Source organism: Eubalaena glacialis, chromosome 1 (assembly GCF_028564815.1).
Source record: "Eubalaena glacialis isolate mEubGla1 chromosome 1, mEubGla1.1.hap2.+ XY, whole genome shotgun sequence".
In the NCBI taxonomy this organism is placed as follows: Eukaryota; Metazoa; Chordata; class Mammalia; order Artiodactyla; family Balaenidae; genus Eubalaena; species Eubalaena glacialis.
This window is the reverse complement of record NC_083716.1, coordinates 224,711,440-224,727,075: the sequence shown is the minus strand read 5'-3', so window position 1 is coordinate 224,727,075 and position 15,636 is coordinate 224,711,440. Positions and strand designations below refer to the sequence as shown.

Below are 15,636 nucleotides of genomic sequence, written 5' to 3'. Positions count from 1 at the left end.
GGGCAGTTATTTGGAGAATCATTTACCATTCATTCATTCATTCATTCAGTACCTAATATGTGCCAGCACTCTGTTAGGTGCTGATGATATGAAAATCGGTAGATTACTCCCCTCAGAGCTCTCATAATTCAAAGTAGGTGACCAAGTACTAATTACACGGTAAGAGGGATGAGGAAAACGCAAGGGAATATCAGGGAGGATGTACTAATTTCTAATTACTGAAGGATGGCCAAGATGGGGAGTGGAGTTTTCGTGAGAGGGAACTCTATGAAAAAAGACACAGAGATCTCAAAATACACAAAAAGAATTTGATTTGGATTCAACTTAAAAAAAATATAAGCAAATGCCTGTTTAAAATGACATGAGAAACTCCCAGTTGTAATACATGGTTAAACATTATTCAATACGAACAGATATAATTTCTTCCTCCTTCCAACCTTCTGTCCCTGTGTCCCTCCTTCTTTGAATTTTCAGTATGATTTTATCACTAGGCACGGTGTCCTCTCTCTCCCACCCTCTCTCCTTTCTTCTTTTTCTTTTCCCTTCTTCCCCCACCCTCCTTCCCCTTTCCCCCTCTCCTTCTTTCTGAGACTGCACTCAGATGTTATCACTGGGCATGATGTAATATCTCTGCCACTTTGAATGGAGGTCACTGTCTTCGGGACAGCTATTTAACAGTAGATTTCCAAAGAAGTAAAACTTGGCCTTTTTCAGTTATCCTTTCAGCTACAGGCTAGGGTCTGGTCCTCCCTGCATTCTCACTTCTTCCTAATCTGCCTGTTTATTTTAGGTAATGGGACTCCTGACCAACCACGGTGGGGTACCCCATCAACCCCAGACCGACTATGCGCTTTCGCCTCTCACTGGGGGCCTGGAACCTACCACGACGGTGTCGGCCAGCTGCAGTCAGAGACTAGACCATATGAAGAGCTTGGACAGTCTGCCAACCTCTCAGACTTATTGCCCACCCACCTATAGCACCACGGGCTACAGTATGGACCCTGTCACAGGCTACCAATATGGGCAGTATGGACAAAGTAAGCCTTGGACTTTCTAGGGAGTACTTACTCCTGGAAGGGTGAAACACTTTAACTCTTCCTTGAGAAAGGGGAGCTGCCAGCATGATTAAGCCTTCCATCCTGGTATCAATTTTGTGGCAAAGCCAGCTGGTTGTTCCAGCAAGGGCTTCCCAGTATAATTATTTTCTTAACCAATGTCAACAACATCTTGCGGTTATTAATTGCTGAGACGTGAAAGCTGATTGCCACTAGGTAAAACACAAGGGTTGGCCAAAATGAAATAACCTCTGGCATTAGAAACACATGTTCTTAATGAGGTCAGCTCAAGGATCATATGGGGTATAATCCCAAGGACACAGAGTTCTGTCAAACTTGTCTTAGGAATAAAAATATTCGTCTCGATCCTTTGATACCTCGGTATTAAATATGACATTGTCAGCCTGTAGCTGATTTTGCCCCTTGCTGTGAATTGTCCCAGCCTGACCTGAAAAGCTGCGTGTGTTTCCTTACAGGTGCCTTTCATTATCTCAAGCCAGATATCGCATAAGTGAACTGTCCACTTGGAGCTTAAACTGGCCCTGTTTCCGGTCTCCACAGCCTAGACGTGAAGAATCTTCTCAGAAAAAATAAATCACCCTCTTGGGGGGCAGTCTCGACAGGAGACAAAGAAGAATGATTGATTTTCTTTCTCCAGTAGTTGGTTTCAAATTCTTTTGAACGTGTTGGACAAAAGCAGTGGAGAAAAGGAAGATCCGGAACAATAAAAGACAAATGCAACATTTTAAGGCAATGATTTAACATGGCTACATATCAAATATCCCAATTCTCTAGTGCTGATGATGAAGGAGCTAAAACATTCTATTTGTGTGTGTGTGTGTGTGTGTGTGTGTGTGTGATTTATCTTGACTGGTTTGGGCAAGCAGAATGTTCTGAAAATATAGTCAGAGAATAAAGTATAACAAGTTTGATGTCCAATGCTGACACTTCTACAACCTTAAAACTGCTCACTCCATGAAGCGGGATCGGAGGAATCCTTGACTTTTACACACTGGAAATGGATATAAAAATAAATGCCACCATTTTTAGGAAGCTAGACTAGATGTAAAGGACCTCCCAAATAAATTATTTGTTATCTTATCCTCATCTGTAACTCAGTTGTCAGTACATGTCCTGGATGGACACGTCTTGCTAACAGGATATGGGGGAATCAGAAGAAAAGCTTGTTTTCGTTCTCAGTGTGGGAGAGGTGTGTGACATTTGCCCAATTTAGTTTCATTTGGAAGCCAACCTGGGCGGGGGGAGGGCATGGTGGAGAAGTGATGTGCATTCCCACAGCTGCTTATCAGTGTGCAATACTGTGTACCTCATGGATGCTTTGGCAATGGCCAGGGCCATAGAAACAGAATCAGAACTATATTTTTGCAGGTGCTTTATTTTCGCAGCCCATGATTCATTGTGGTAGAATGCAGTGATGTTTGCCATTTGCTGGACAACCAATACCCGCGTTGCTCCTTTTGATTAGAGACCATGTTTGAGAATAATGCTTTTAAAATGACTTCGTTTACATTCTTCTCTTTTCTATGAAAGGCAGGGCAACACCAGAAATGTCCATGTGGCTGTCATGTACTTTTAAATTATACAATAATACCTGAAATTGAAAGATGATAGGAACTGAGGTTTACATACGTTTGTGTGGTGACATTTTAGAATGTCAATAAATTTGTTTTTTGAGATGTTAAGAGGAACAGGAAGGTGGAATGCAGTGTTATTTATTTCTTTCTATTCTTGGAACCATGAACAAGGTAGGCACAAATACATTCCTTTTAGAGTTAAGAACTATGACGTAGTGAGTTAGTGAGACTAGACATAGTACTGAGTTTAGTTCCTACGTTGGTCTTAGGGGGTGATGGATCAAGAGAAGCGCTATCTTCGTGTTGCAGCCTCAGCCAACAACAATGTGTTGTAAAAATGTCTTTCCTGTAAAAAGTGCAGTAAATATTTACTATTTATAATGAATAAACAGTTATGAAAACTTGCCCAACACTGCTTTTTTGGGGGAACTGGTGAATGCAGTATTAATAAAAACTTGGAAATGGGGAACCAACAAAGCATATACTTCACTTCTAATCTAATGCCTTTTATTTTTTAACTTATTTTTTTAAATATTAAATTTCTTTTATTTCTTTACCTAGAAATAATTCTACATCAAATATTGGTATATACTTTATCATTATCACAAAAAGTTATTCTGGAATAAGAAGGAAAGACAATCTCAAAATTCATCCACCAATTATCAGGATGTTCCAATGACCAAATCAACCTCATGTTCACCTTGTTCATCTGCATAACTCATTAATATAACAAAATTTGCCTCATAACTATATATATATATTTTTTTAAATTAATTTTTATTGGCCTTTTAGATTAGACTATCACATGGATGAATAAGGTTACACAACCCACACTTGTGTTCTCATGAAGAAGCTTGGTTGAACATACATTTAAGGATTGAAGTTTGTGTTTTCATAGATGTGGAATCTAGAAAAGCCCCTCAAGCCCACGTTCCTCTCTCCCTGGTTCTCTCAGAGCTGTCAGCTCTCTTCATTGTCACTTGGAAGCGTGTTTTCCCTCAGAGTACTTAATTCCATCTTCAGCGCCAACAGTCATATCCACTGAGGTTTTTATTGAAAGCTCTCATATTTTGTTATTTATTTTGTTTTAGAAGCTTTCTTTACGCTTCATGAAAAGGCATTACTGCCTATTTTATTCATTCTTCTTCCGCCTCTCCCTTCCTCCTTTTCTTCCATCCTCTCTCCTCCCTTTCCTCTTCTTTTCCCTCCCTCTGTTCCTTCAACACTTATTTAATGAGGGTCTAAATGTGCCAAGCATGGTGCTTGGCCCTGGTGTTACAGCGGTGATTATAATGTAGTGGGTAAGACAGAGAAGCAAATACATGGCTACAGTAAAGCATGAGGACACTTTATTGGGGAAATGATCATGATACTCTTTGAAGGTCTTACTTGTATTACCTTGTTTATTCCTCCCAACATCTTATGTGAGGCAGGTGATGTCATTAGCATACTTCTTTTACGTGAGATCACCCAATGGCAGAGCTGGGATTTGAACCCAGGAGGTCCAATTTCAGAGCCTGTGAGCTTAAACTCTCTGTGCTTTCCCAGACTGGTATGGGAGAACCTTATAATAAAGGAGTTCCGTCTAATTTGTAGCAACTAGTCATGTATGGCTACTTAAATAAGTTATTGAAAGTAAATAAAATTTAAAAGTCAGATCCTAGTTGCACTAGCCACATCCCCAGTGTGCAAGGGTCACATGTGGCCAGAAGCTACCATATTGGGCAGTGATAAAGAACACTCCCACCGTCATGGAAAGTTCTATTGTTCAGCGCTGATCTAAAGCACCTGAGCTCATCTTTTAAAAACTCCAAGGACTCGAAGTGCAGTAGATAAAAATGTCCAAATTCTTTAAATGCCTTAAGGTCTTTTTAGCAATACACTCATCCTTCTAGTCAAATATGTTGCCCCTTTTCTGACAATTATCTATTCCAAAAATAAGAAGAGGAAAGGAAGGTAATCCTTAACTGAATTTTTACTCTTGTTATCTTGCTTAATCTTCACAAAATCCTGTGAGCTGGACATTATTAGCCCCAATTTACAGATAAACAGACTGAGGTCCAGAATTGTTCATTAGTTTGGGCAAGGTCACACCCTGTCAGAAATAGCAGAAGCAGGCTTTGACTTCTGTTCAGCCTGATGGTGGAACTCATTACCTCTGCAAATCCTGCCTGCGGTACTCACTTCATTATGTCAAACTGTCCTCATGCTAAACTCAAGTTGAAAACAGGCATTTAAAAGAAAAATCATTCACTCTCAACACATGAGAGAAATGCTACCAGGATGTGGGATTACTCAATAGAAACTGATCTTACATATCACTTTCCCTCCCCTCCTGATCTCAGAACTTGCCATGTGTGGCTCATACCTCTTTTTGATATACTTCTTTATACCCTTCTCTTATTTCTACCTGTCTCTGAGATCTGTTGCTCAGCTCATATTTCGTATGTTGAAACTCTCTGTAGATCATTTTTTCCCCTGACTTTCTTTTGGGTATCTAATCCATCTCCAGGGGAGTGGGGATCTGACTTCCCCAGTCCTAACCCTAGTCGGGGTCTACTCTTATCCCCTGGAACAGGCAGCCCTCAGGACTTTGAACTCTTGGCATTCAACTGAGTTCAAACCTGATTGTGTGTGAAGGGCTTCCCTTTTGTTCGTGTACTTATAGAATTTAATTCTAAAACGTTAAACGTAAAAATTGAAAATTAGAGCTTAAAATTATTAAAGAGTGGATGTATGAATGTCAGCTGCTGAGTCATACCTTGACAGCAATTCTCCTAGAAATAGGTATATTTTACATCTGTGACGGAAACAAACATATTGATTTAGGATTTTAACTAGCCCAGTTTGGAAATGCGTTTTCACACAACTTGGATACTCGGGGAACCACTCCGTGTTAGGAGGGATCTTCGTTAGCATTGGCATATGGAACCAGTGTAACGGACCAGGTCACTGGCTTATGGTTGTGAGTTTAGAAAGAGACTTAAATGGGGGAGGGATGGATTAGTTAATGCCCTCTGTGTGGACATGCCATGGAAGAATCCCTCCTCAAACTACATAATTGCCACATGGAAGCAGAACCGAGATCTCTATAGAAGGAAATCTATTTGGGGGATGAAGACTAGGGCCTCAACTATTCTGAGTAAATGATGTTTTGGTGTTTCATCATTTATGGGTAAGGAGAGCTGGTGTCAAACATCAAGAAGCAGAACAAGTGACAAGTGGCAATATTTATGCAAAGAGATCCAGAGACGAGCCTCAGCCCTGGACAAGCACTCATGGATTTGGAATCAGTGTTAGATGATACATGAGACGATAGGAATAAAGAACTCGATTTAGGGTTGTTGCCAAATGCCGGTGATATAAGTTAGTTCTGTCTTTTTCATAGACCTACTCTTCGGTATTGCTGAGCATTGTAACCCAAGTATCTAGTCCCATGTGTGACCCAAAATGAGTACTCAGTGCCTGCCTGTTGAATAAATAAATGAGTGAAGAGTGACTCAGACTGTCCTAACGTGCTCTTCTGAAGAAGGATCTCAACCTGAAGGGTGTGTGAATTGTAGTTGGAAAGGAATAAGATGAAGCATGTATTTGGAGGGACTGGCTTTATCCAGGAAAATGAGCAGCTTTTGAAACATTTTCTACTTAAGTAAGGGAAGTAAGGAAGAACATAGACATATTGGCAGGTGGGTGAGGAGGCCACGAAGTTGCAGGAGTTCACCTCTGCTGCCTCTGCTTTCTCTGAAGCTGAGCGCAACGGGAGGAGACAAGCATTTAAAATGGCCTCGGTGGAGAAGTGAGGGATCTGTCTTGGGACACGGAGAGGATGTGGAGCAGCCTTGAGCGCCCAGGAGAGGGCAGGATGACCTCTTTTAGCTGTGCTTCGTGGCTCACGCAAAGGGATTGAGTGGGCTGGAGACTGGATTGATTCTTTTGGGGGGATTTGCAGCATCGCCAGCTAGGTGTGAGTGGTGGAAAGGCTATTGGAGGGGATGGAAGGGGCTGAGTCTTGCAGGGCCTTGAAGGCCATTGTAAGAGTTTCCTCCTAAGTACCTATGAGGCTGCTAGACTCAGGTTTTAAAGGAGGGAGAAACACAACCTGACATACATGGTTGGAAAGATCATTTTGGAGAGCTGCTGTTTGGTGCCGGGGACAAGAACCGAGGTGGGATTCACTGCATACCAGAGAAGAGATGACATCATCTCTGCCTAGGGATTCCAGAGAGACGTTGAAAATGGACCCCAAGCTCCTGGACTTGACAGGGTTACAAAGTGTAGGGGACATTCTTCTGAGACAACCCTCTTCCCACGCCTTTGCATCGTCACATCCTTAAGAATGACGTATTGCTCTGAAAGTAATTTTCTGAAGGCAGTGTAGCCTAATGCTATAGATTTTAAGGACTCTAGACCTAGGTTTTAAATTCTCCATGGGCAGTTTAAAAATTTGTACTACCTGATAAGTCATCTAATTTCTCTAAACTAATTTGAACTACTGTAAAGAAAGAAAAATGGTGATGGTTTCCTTATTGGACTCTATTGAGGGTTAAATGTTATCTTGCATATGCCTGGCTAAAGGTGGGCAATCAATAAATTTTAGCTCTTAATATTATTATTTAATCACATTGGTCATAATATGCAGACTGTAAAACGTGCTCCTGGCTTTTAAACTTGCACGTTAACCTATCCCAGTTACTAAAATAATGGAGGAATTATTTCTAATGACCATGAATGGAGAAGTCAAAAAATAGCTCCTTTATGTGAATATAATTTATTGAGCAGATGTATTCATAGTTTCTTTTTTCTTTGCCATATATAGTCATAGCTTTTAAATGATTCTCTCTTACCATGGAGAGTTCCCATAATAATGGGACTGAAGTCACAAACAAAATAATAACCTGACCTCTGCTCCAAAGAATCCTTACTGATGATGGCTTATTTATCAAGGCAACTTTTGTCATGGAAACAGGTATGTTTCTAAGATGCAAAGGAGGTACAGTGAGGGTCAGTCTGAGGCAGTGGTCTCCAACACCCCACCCCCTGTGCTGACGCACAGAGGAATGTCTCACTGCAAGACTGATTCCTAACAGTGTGTGACGGAACTGGGGGAGCAGTTACTGGGGATATCAGGAACTTTTTTGGAGAGGACCATTTCTAGTTCTTTTTGGTTTGGATTTTATAGGAACGTGTATTTGTAGGGGGAGAAAGTGTGAGTAGATTTTTGCAGGCACAAGTCCGGGGGCTTTTAACCTCATGGTCCAGGGCAGGAGGTGGTCTAGTGTTTGACTACCTAAATGGTGATTCCTATATGTCTTCTTTGCTGAAAGAGCCCCAACTTCATTCAGTTTTGTTGCAGTCACGTACTCGGATCAGTTGAAACCAGTGAAATCCAGGGTGTAGATGGGGAGGGAAGGAAGAACTGTGTTCCAGCACACTTTTGAAGATGAGAGTGAGGCAAATACTCAATATTATGCTAACAATTAGAATGTGAACTGGGAGTCCTTGAGAACTGAGTTCTAACCCTTCTATTCATTTATTTGGTAAACAACTTTTTGAGAATCTTCTGCTAGCCAGAAATTGTTTTAGTGTCTTTGATGTTTTGTTCAACAAATAGACTTGGTTCCTGACTTTGGAAGCTCATGTAGGGAAGATAGATCTACATGAGTAAAGAAGCAAACGTATAATTAGAAATAGTGCTGAATGTTGGGAAGGAACAGAATGAGATGCAAAGAGAGATTAATGGGACCTACCTAGACTGAGTCTTTAGGGAAGGTCTGGCAGGGAATGAGAAAAAATGAGTCTTGGAAAGTGAACAGAGAAGTTTTCTAAACAGAGGGAATAGAATGTGTGATGGCCTGGATTTGAGAAAGAGCTTTGCTTGTTTGAGGTACTGAAATTAGGTCCTTGCATCTGGTTTGCAGAGGCGGACTATGGCATAAGATGAGGCTGGCCTGGGCTGGGTCATGCCCGGCCCCCTGTAGGCCACAGTAAGGAGCTTGGATTTGATTCTCTATGCAAGGGGAAGTGACTGAGGACTTCCAAGCAGAAAGTCAACCTTCCTCCATCAAGGTTGTGTTGGAGGGAGACAGGACTGGAAATCCTGGGCAGTAACATGATGAGACTTGACCTGCGTGTGTCGTCCTGGAGAGAGGATGGCTGTGGAATCACTCAGATGTGGATTTGGATCCTCATTCAATCTCCTATGATTATTTACTTATGGTCTCCAGGCAGTAGTTTCTCTGAGCTGCCATTTTCAAAATTAAGTGAGTAATAATTCATAGGGTGGTGAGATTAACTGAGTTAATTTATGTGTCTTAACACAGGTTTAGTGCATATTGTGAACTTCAGGAAACATTAATTTTTCTTTCCCTCCCCACTGGGAGTAGATAAAGGACCTGATACTTTACTTCTTTTATTTTTTTTTGAAATTAAAAAGAATTAATTTTTTTATTTTTGGCTGTGTTGGGTCTTTATTGTCGCGCGCTGGCTTTGTCTAGTTGCCGCGAGCGGGGGCTACTCTTCGTTGCGGTGCGCAGGCTTCTCATTGCAGTGGCTTCTTTTGTTGCGGAGCACAGGCTCTAGGCGCGCGGGCTTCAGTAGTTGTGGCGCACGGGCTCAGTAGCTGTGGCTTGTGGGCTCTAGAGCACAGGCTCAGTAGCTGTGGCTCATGTAATGGGTTAGTTGCTGCGCGGCATGTGGGATCTTCCCGGACCAGGGCTCGAAGCTGTGTCCCCTGCATTGGCAGGTGGATTCTTAACCACTGCGCCACCAGGGAAGCCCTGATACTCAAATTCTTAATGAAGACGTGTGTGCTGCATAGAGGCCAATGGGTTGGTGAAAGTAAGACAGAGAAAAGATGTTAATCCTTGCCCTGTGGGGTCTATTATAAGGGTAGTGATGTCTGTTAGTATTTACTTCACAACATTAAAAATTCTGTTTTCATTGTAAAAATACTAAAGGTCCATTAAAGAAAAATTAGAAACCGTAGAAAACTAGAAAGATTAAAACAAACAAACAAAAACTCATCTAAAGAGACACAACCCGAACATAAGCACGGGTAATATTTTGGTTTTCTTAGCCTCTTTGCACTGAGGATAACACAGCAGACAATGTCTACTTGTTAGCAGTGCTGAAAGATAGACGAGGTATTTGTGAAAGGTTTAAAAAATTTTGGACAAAAGGTACTATATAAATATAGTGCACTGTTGTTTCATTGTCACTTTCAAAATGATTGTAAAGATTTAAATATTGGGGTCCTCTTTTTGACTGATCAGCGTTTCAGAGCCTCAAGCATTTCCCCAATACTAGGGAAAAGAAGACATCTTGAGGATGGTAACTTTGGTATTTCATAAATTATTATCCTAGCAGCTAAATGGATTTTATGCCTTGCAAGTAATTTATTTCAGTTAAGAAGAAGTGTTGACTATGGCAACCTGAGGATATGATGCCCTATTGCTGAAGAGATGAATTGGAATTAATTCATTATTCTAATGATAAGCAGTTAAATTGTATTTCTGACAGCTGGTAACTGGAAGATTTTCATGCACAAAAAAGGAATTGGCTGAGTTACTACACACACACAGCATCATATAAAACCCCATTGTCTAAGTGACCAATATCACACCACAGGAAATCAGCACTTGGGCATAAATGTCTTTCAGTCTTTGGAAATACAGTGTATATTATCCAGTTACTCAGTCTGTGTCATGAAATATGAAAATAGTTCAGGAAAGACACATCCCACTTGACCTTTGCAGAATGATTTAATAAAGTTAGCTTGATACAAAAATATGAAAGAGTAATTGCTGATAAAAGGAATTGTGGCTTCCTTCTTTCAGATCCTCCTTTCTTTGGAAACACTTCACAGGCTTTATTAACTCTTTAATGTTTTTGTAATTGGTAGCATTTGTCCCTGAGGCCATGTTACTAGCCCTGGAGTTGGGTACCATCAGAGCAGCGATTCTGCATCTCCTAGGTTTTCATCCCCTTTCAGCACTCATCTTGATATCTTTGTCTATATAATTAGGCAAATATGTTTTCAATTGTTTTTACGTGTGTACACATTTCATCCCTTTTACTGCTATCTTGATTGATGTTTTATGGGATAAATTTTCAATTGGTGGCCTCCTCCACTTAGAGAGGTGCCAACATTGGCTTCTGCATCCACTTAGGACTCTATCAGTTCCATCTGCAGGTGTAACTGAATATGGTCCTTCACTTTCCCAAGGAAGGCTGGACTTCCTGGGTTTTCTAACTGAGGGCTCTATCACCCCATCCTTTTATTCACTGTTATTTATTTATTTTACGGTGTTATTCTGATTTGAAATGAAATATAGAGAAAATTTGGAGAGTACAAAGAAGTTTAAAAGAAAACTTCCTTGTGTTTTTAGAACTATCATCACAATGGCAACCATCAGCTGAAGTGATTTCTTCCCAGAGGCCTCTCAGACCTCTCAAACTAGTCACCCATTCCCTCTCAATAACATTATGCAGTTTATTTTCATCAGAGGGCACCTGATATTTTCTTGCTCACTTATTTGTGTTAATTGTGACAGAAGGGATCTTGTCTGTCCTACTTAATGGTACTTCTCCTGCACCTATAATAGCCTGGGATATATTTGGTCCTCAATAAATATTTGCCTAATTTAATGAATGAACTGACTTATATTTTAAAACACATCTTTTTTTTCCTCTTAAACATCTAAAAATACTAAAAAGTTCTATTGTAATTACTAGGTTTATGTTTTTCTTTACATCAGCATTTCTTTTGATATTGTGTCAGCCAGGATAAGCTGGACAACACTGCCATAACAAACAGCCTCAAATCTTAGTGGCTTAAGACAATGAAGATTTATTTCTAACTTTCTCTACATGTCCAATGAACTCTGCTCATCGTGGTCACTCAGGAACCCTGGCTGATGGAGGTTTTATCTTTGCACATGCTTTCAGCAAGGCTGGGACAGGAGAAGGGAATAGATGAGTTGAACATTGGCTCTTAAAACTTCTGCGCAGACGAGACACATTTTATATCTGCTCACATTTTATTGACCAAAGCAAGCCACACAGCCTAACCTCAAAAAAGGTGGAGGATATGCATTCCCACCTTGTGCTTAGAAAGAGATCTAGAATTATTCTAACTAGAGCTCTTGTGATGACTATGTGGGTTAATAGCACACTTGGTAAATGATGAAAAGTAATTCCGTTTCTTACGCTAGATTCCTAATCCTTCTCTCCAGCCTCTCCACTACTAACAGGCTCTGGTATATCACGCTCCAAATTTTCTCTTCATATGAAAATATATGTGGTGTGTATATGGATGTATGCATACATCCCTTTTTTGGTACTCAAATAAGAATATTCAATAAACACTATTCTGTCTTTTATTCTTGGTTGTTGGATTATTTCTACATAATATATTTTAAAAAACCTTTCTCTATATATCATATAGCTCTCCTGCATTAGTGGCCATCGCTGTATGTACCATACTTTACTTAACCACTTCCTTTTTGATGGTAGGGTGTTTCCAATCTCCTCCTTTGACAGCAGTGCTAACAGCACACTTCGATGAAGCTGCTGTGGTGTAGTGTAATAAGAACCAACCTGGCTTGGCTTCGGAAAGATCTGGTTTGTAATCCTAAGTCCCACTGATTAGCTGAATAGGCAACTCATCAAGCTTCGTAAGTCTTGGTTTTCTCAGCTATGAAATGGAGATATTAACGCATCCCTTACGGCACTGTCATGAGAAATAAATGGGGTAATTTTCCTGTAACCTAATGGCCTTTCAATAAAAATTTGTGGGTGAGTGTTACAAGTCATTGAACTTGAATTTAAGGGATTATTCATACTGAATCTTACTATAATAGTAGGTAACAGGTAGTAAGCACTCAAAAGTATAGATGCCATGGAAATTCTCTCATTTTTTTCTCTATTCTATCATATAAAACCTGAATTTTTAAGAACAGAAAGGAAACTGCGATTTATTAATTTTAAGACCTTAAATTTCCAAGACACACAAGTACAAATAGAGGTTTGGACATTAACACGCAAAATGACACCATCATCAAGATCGTTGAGTACACACAAAAATAACCATGGAAGGGGTGGTCGTGACTGGGCCCTTCAGTCCTTTTAATATTATGTATCTCATATAATTTATAAACTGCTATAAAGAAAGAGAACAAGGCAGAAAAGGGTCAGTGAGGGAAGGTCTAGCATTAGGTTATGACCTCAGGATTTTCTCTATTGACTTCCTATGTCCTAACTGAAAATAGGTACAATGTTAACTATCCCGTTATGGTAAATCATTACCTACTGGAAAGTTAAATGAGATGCAGGTGAGCAAAAGATAAAACACTGTTTTCTGATACAAGCATTCATTACATTTTTCTTACAATCTGTCTCTCTTACACTGCTCATCACAATAGCTACAGTTTTTTGCCAAGTGTACATGTGGTGTCCTTTGATCTATTCTATCCTATCCTATCCTATCCTATGGGGTTCGATTCAGCTCTATCTTGTTTTATCCTGTCCTGTCCTATTCTATTAATTTCATTTTATTCCAGTTCATGAAAATAATTCTGGTCTTGATCCCTACATTAATTTCATGGCCAAGATTAACAGTTTGAAAAATCCTGCCCTCCAAGTCTTCCTTTTGTTTCATTTTGTTTACTAGCTAACCGTCTAGATTGTGATGCCCCCTCAAATGTACATATTCAACAGAGTGACACACTTCACTTCTGCTCATATTTCATTAGCCAAAGCAAACCACATGGTCCTTCTCATTTCAAACTTAACGTATCCCAAGTAGAACTCCTCATTCCCCTTCTGTCACAGTCTGATTCAATCATGCTGCTCCTCGCCTCAGTAAGTTGCATCACTATTCACCCAGTTGATCCTGCCCCCAAATTGGGAGTCATTTTGACTCTTCTTTTTCTTTCATGCTGCACATCCAAATTATCAGCACATTGTGGTAGCTTTAAAAATATATCTCACATCCAATCACCTCTTAATATTTCTGTTGCTAACAATTTCATGTAGTCATTGCTCTCTCTCAATACCTAGACCACTACCTCAGTACTCTCCAAATGTGATCTTTGTTTCCACTCTTACCACCCCACCCAAGTCTGTTTTCCATGCAGCAGCCACAGTGATTATTTTAAATGTAGATCAGATCTTCTAGGGATGTTTTCTCACACCTAGAATAAAATTCATTCAATGGTTTTCAACTGTGGTTTGTGATCTGTCTGTCTCTGTGTGTGTACATGTATGCAAGCATGTGCTGGTTTGTGATGCAAAAGTGTTTTTCTTACTTTGAGTTGCAGCAAAAAAAAAATTGCAAACCTATTTTATAATCTGGCTCCTGGATCGCTTTACAACTTCCTTTGTTGTAATCCTCTTGTTTATTCAGCCCTAACCACACTGGCTTCCTTGCTGTTTCTTAGCACTCCAAGCACCCATTACCTCAGGACCTTTGCACTTTATATTTATTCATGCTGAAACATTGATCATCCAGATATTCTGCAACTTCAGTTTCCTTTACCTACTCAGACACCCTCTCCCCATTTTCTTTGTCATTTTCAGAGGCCTAAAGGTTGGTTCAAAAAATCAGATTCTAGGGCAAAGGATCCAAAGAAAATGGATGCGGGGCAAAACCCATGTATTTTTTCTCCTTATGATCCTTTATTAGTATAGGTATATAAAATTCTATACTTTTTATAACCAAACTAGAATGAGGCACATATATAAAAAGTTAAGAATCTGTGTATCTCCCTCCAACTCCCCAAATTAACAGTATCTCTCCACTTATTCTTTATGCTTATACAAATATATAAACCGATATTTGCACATATGGAGTTGTTTTTATTTTGCTTTTTGCACATTACTGTGCTTTATTTTTTTGTGTTGCTACATAATGCTGCAGAGGGTGGATCTGTCTTAATTCATTACACCGTTTTCTGATGGAAGGACCAACATTCAGATTTTTTCTGCTAGTAAATATGCTGGGGTAAATTTATGTATATATCTCTATCTCTGTCCCTGTCTCTCTCTCTATTCGTATCTCTTTCCATGTTGGCACTTTTGCTTCTTCAGGATGGATTTCCAGAAGTGGGACTGCTGTGGTAAGCTCTTTCATTTTCAGTCAACTTCCCAGCCCTTCAGCAACCTAGCGCCCTTCTTGCTTTAGCTCGCTCATGCCTCCCACCCCCAACCGTCCCACCAAAGTGCACACAAGATGGCGAACGCGGGAGGTAAAGTAGCTGTTGTGGCTCCTGACCTAAGTTGTTTGTTTATAGTGACCCCCACCTCAGAAGCAGGCAGTCTGCTCCTTTTGACCACTGACAAAGGGAGTAATTAATATAAAATTCATGCCCTTTTCTGGATTGTATTCTGTACTACCTGCCTTTAAGAGGACTTCGAATGAAGCTAAACGCATCGGGGAGTTTGGAAAATTTTTACATAGTTCATAAAAATGGAGGGGATAATGGTGCTGCTATTCAAACTCCCATTTAATTGTGTTGCTGGTATATACGCCGCTGAGAGTTTAAGAAAGACTATATTAGCCGTATCATTAGAGTACCTAATGCAATAAACAGTTTTTTAGATAAATTCACCACGTGGTTTAGAATTTAAATCTGTATTTTTATTCGAATTCATTTGGCATTAGTGTCATAGAACAGGTTTTGATTTTTTCTCTTCATCCTAGATTCTTTTTCATGATTTCCTAGTTCTCTGCTTTATCTTTTAGAGCTTCTAAGTTATTTTTTTTTTGTATTTTTCAAGCAATTAATATTTGGCAATTAAAAGAATTTGTGGTTAAAAAAATGTTTAGTTTTAGGTTAACTGAAGTAAAGGCAACAACAACAACCAAAAAAGCCAAACCCAAAAGAAATATGTGAACCAGAAAAAACATAATGAAAAAAGTGCTATAAATTCACCAGGACTAAAATAAACAAAATAGTCTGACACATACACATATTCAATGATAAAGT

At 39.7% G+C, this 15,636-nt stretch overlaps 1 protein-coding gene across 2 annotated transcripts in view; it reads left to right on the top strand.

Annotated features, from left to right (window-relative positions):
• The window catches only part of PAX3 (paired box 3), a 92,052-nt gene extending 90,269 nt beyond the window's left edge, over positions 1–1,783 (top strand). Inside the window, exons 8-10 of one of the 2 annotated variants that reach the window (XM_061205308.1) lie at positions 791–1,037; positions 1,532–1,562; positions 1,717–1,783. In XM_061205308.1, coding sequence (XP_061061291.1) covers positions 791–1,037; positions 1,532–1,562; positions 1,717–1,783 — 345 coding nt within the window. Of the gene's footprint in view, positions 1–790; positions 1,038–1,531; positions 1,567–1,716 lie in introns of those variants that run through there. The other variant, XM_061205316.1, reaches the window with a different exon arrangement.
• Positions 1,784–15,636: the final 13,853 nt, after the last annotated feature.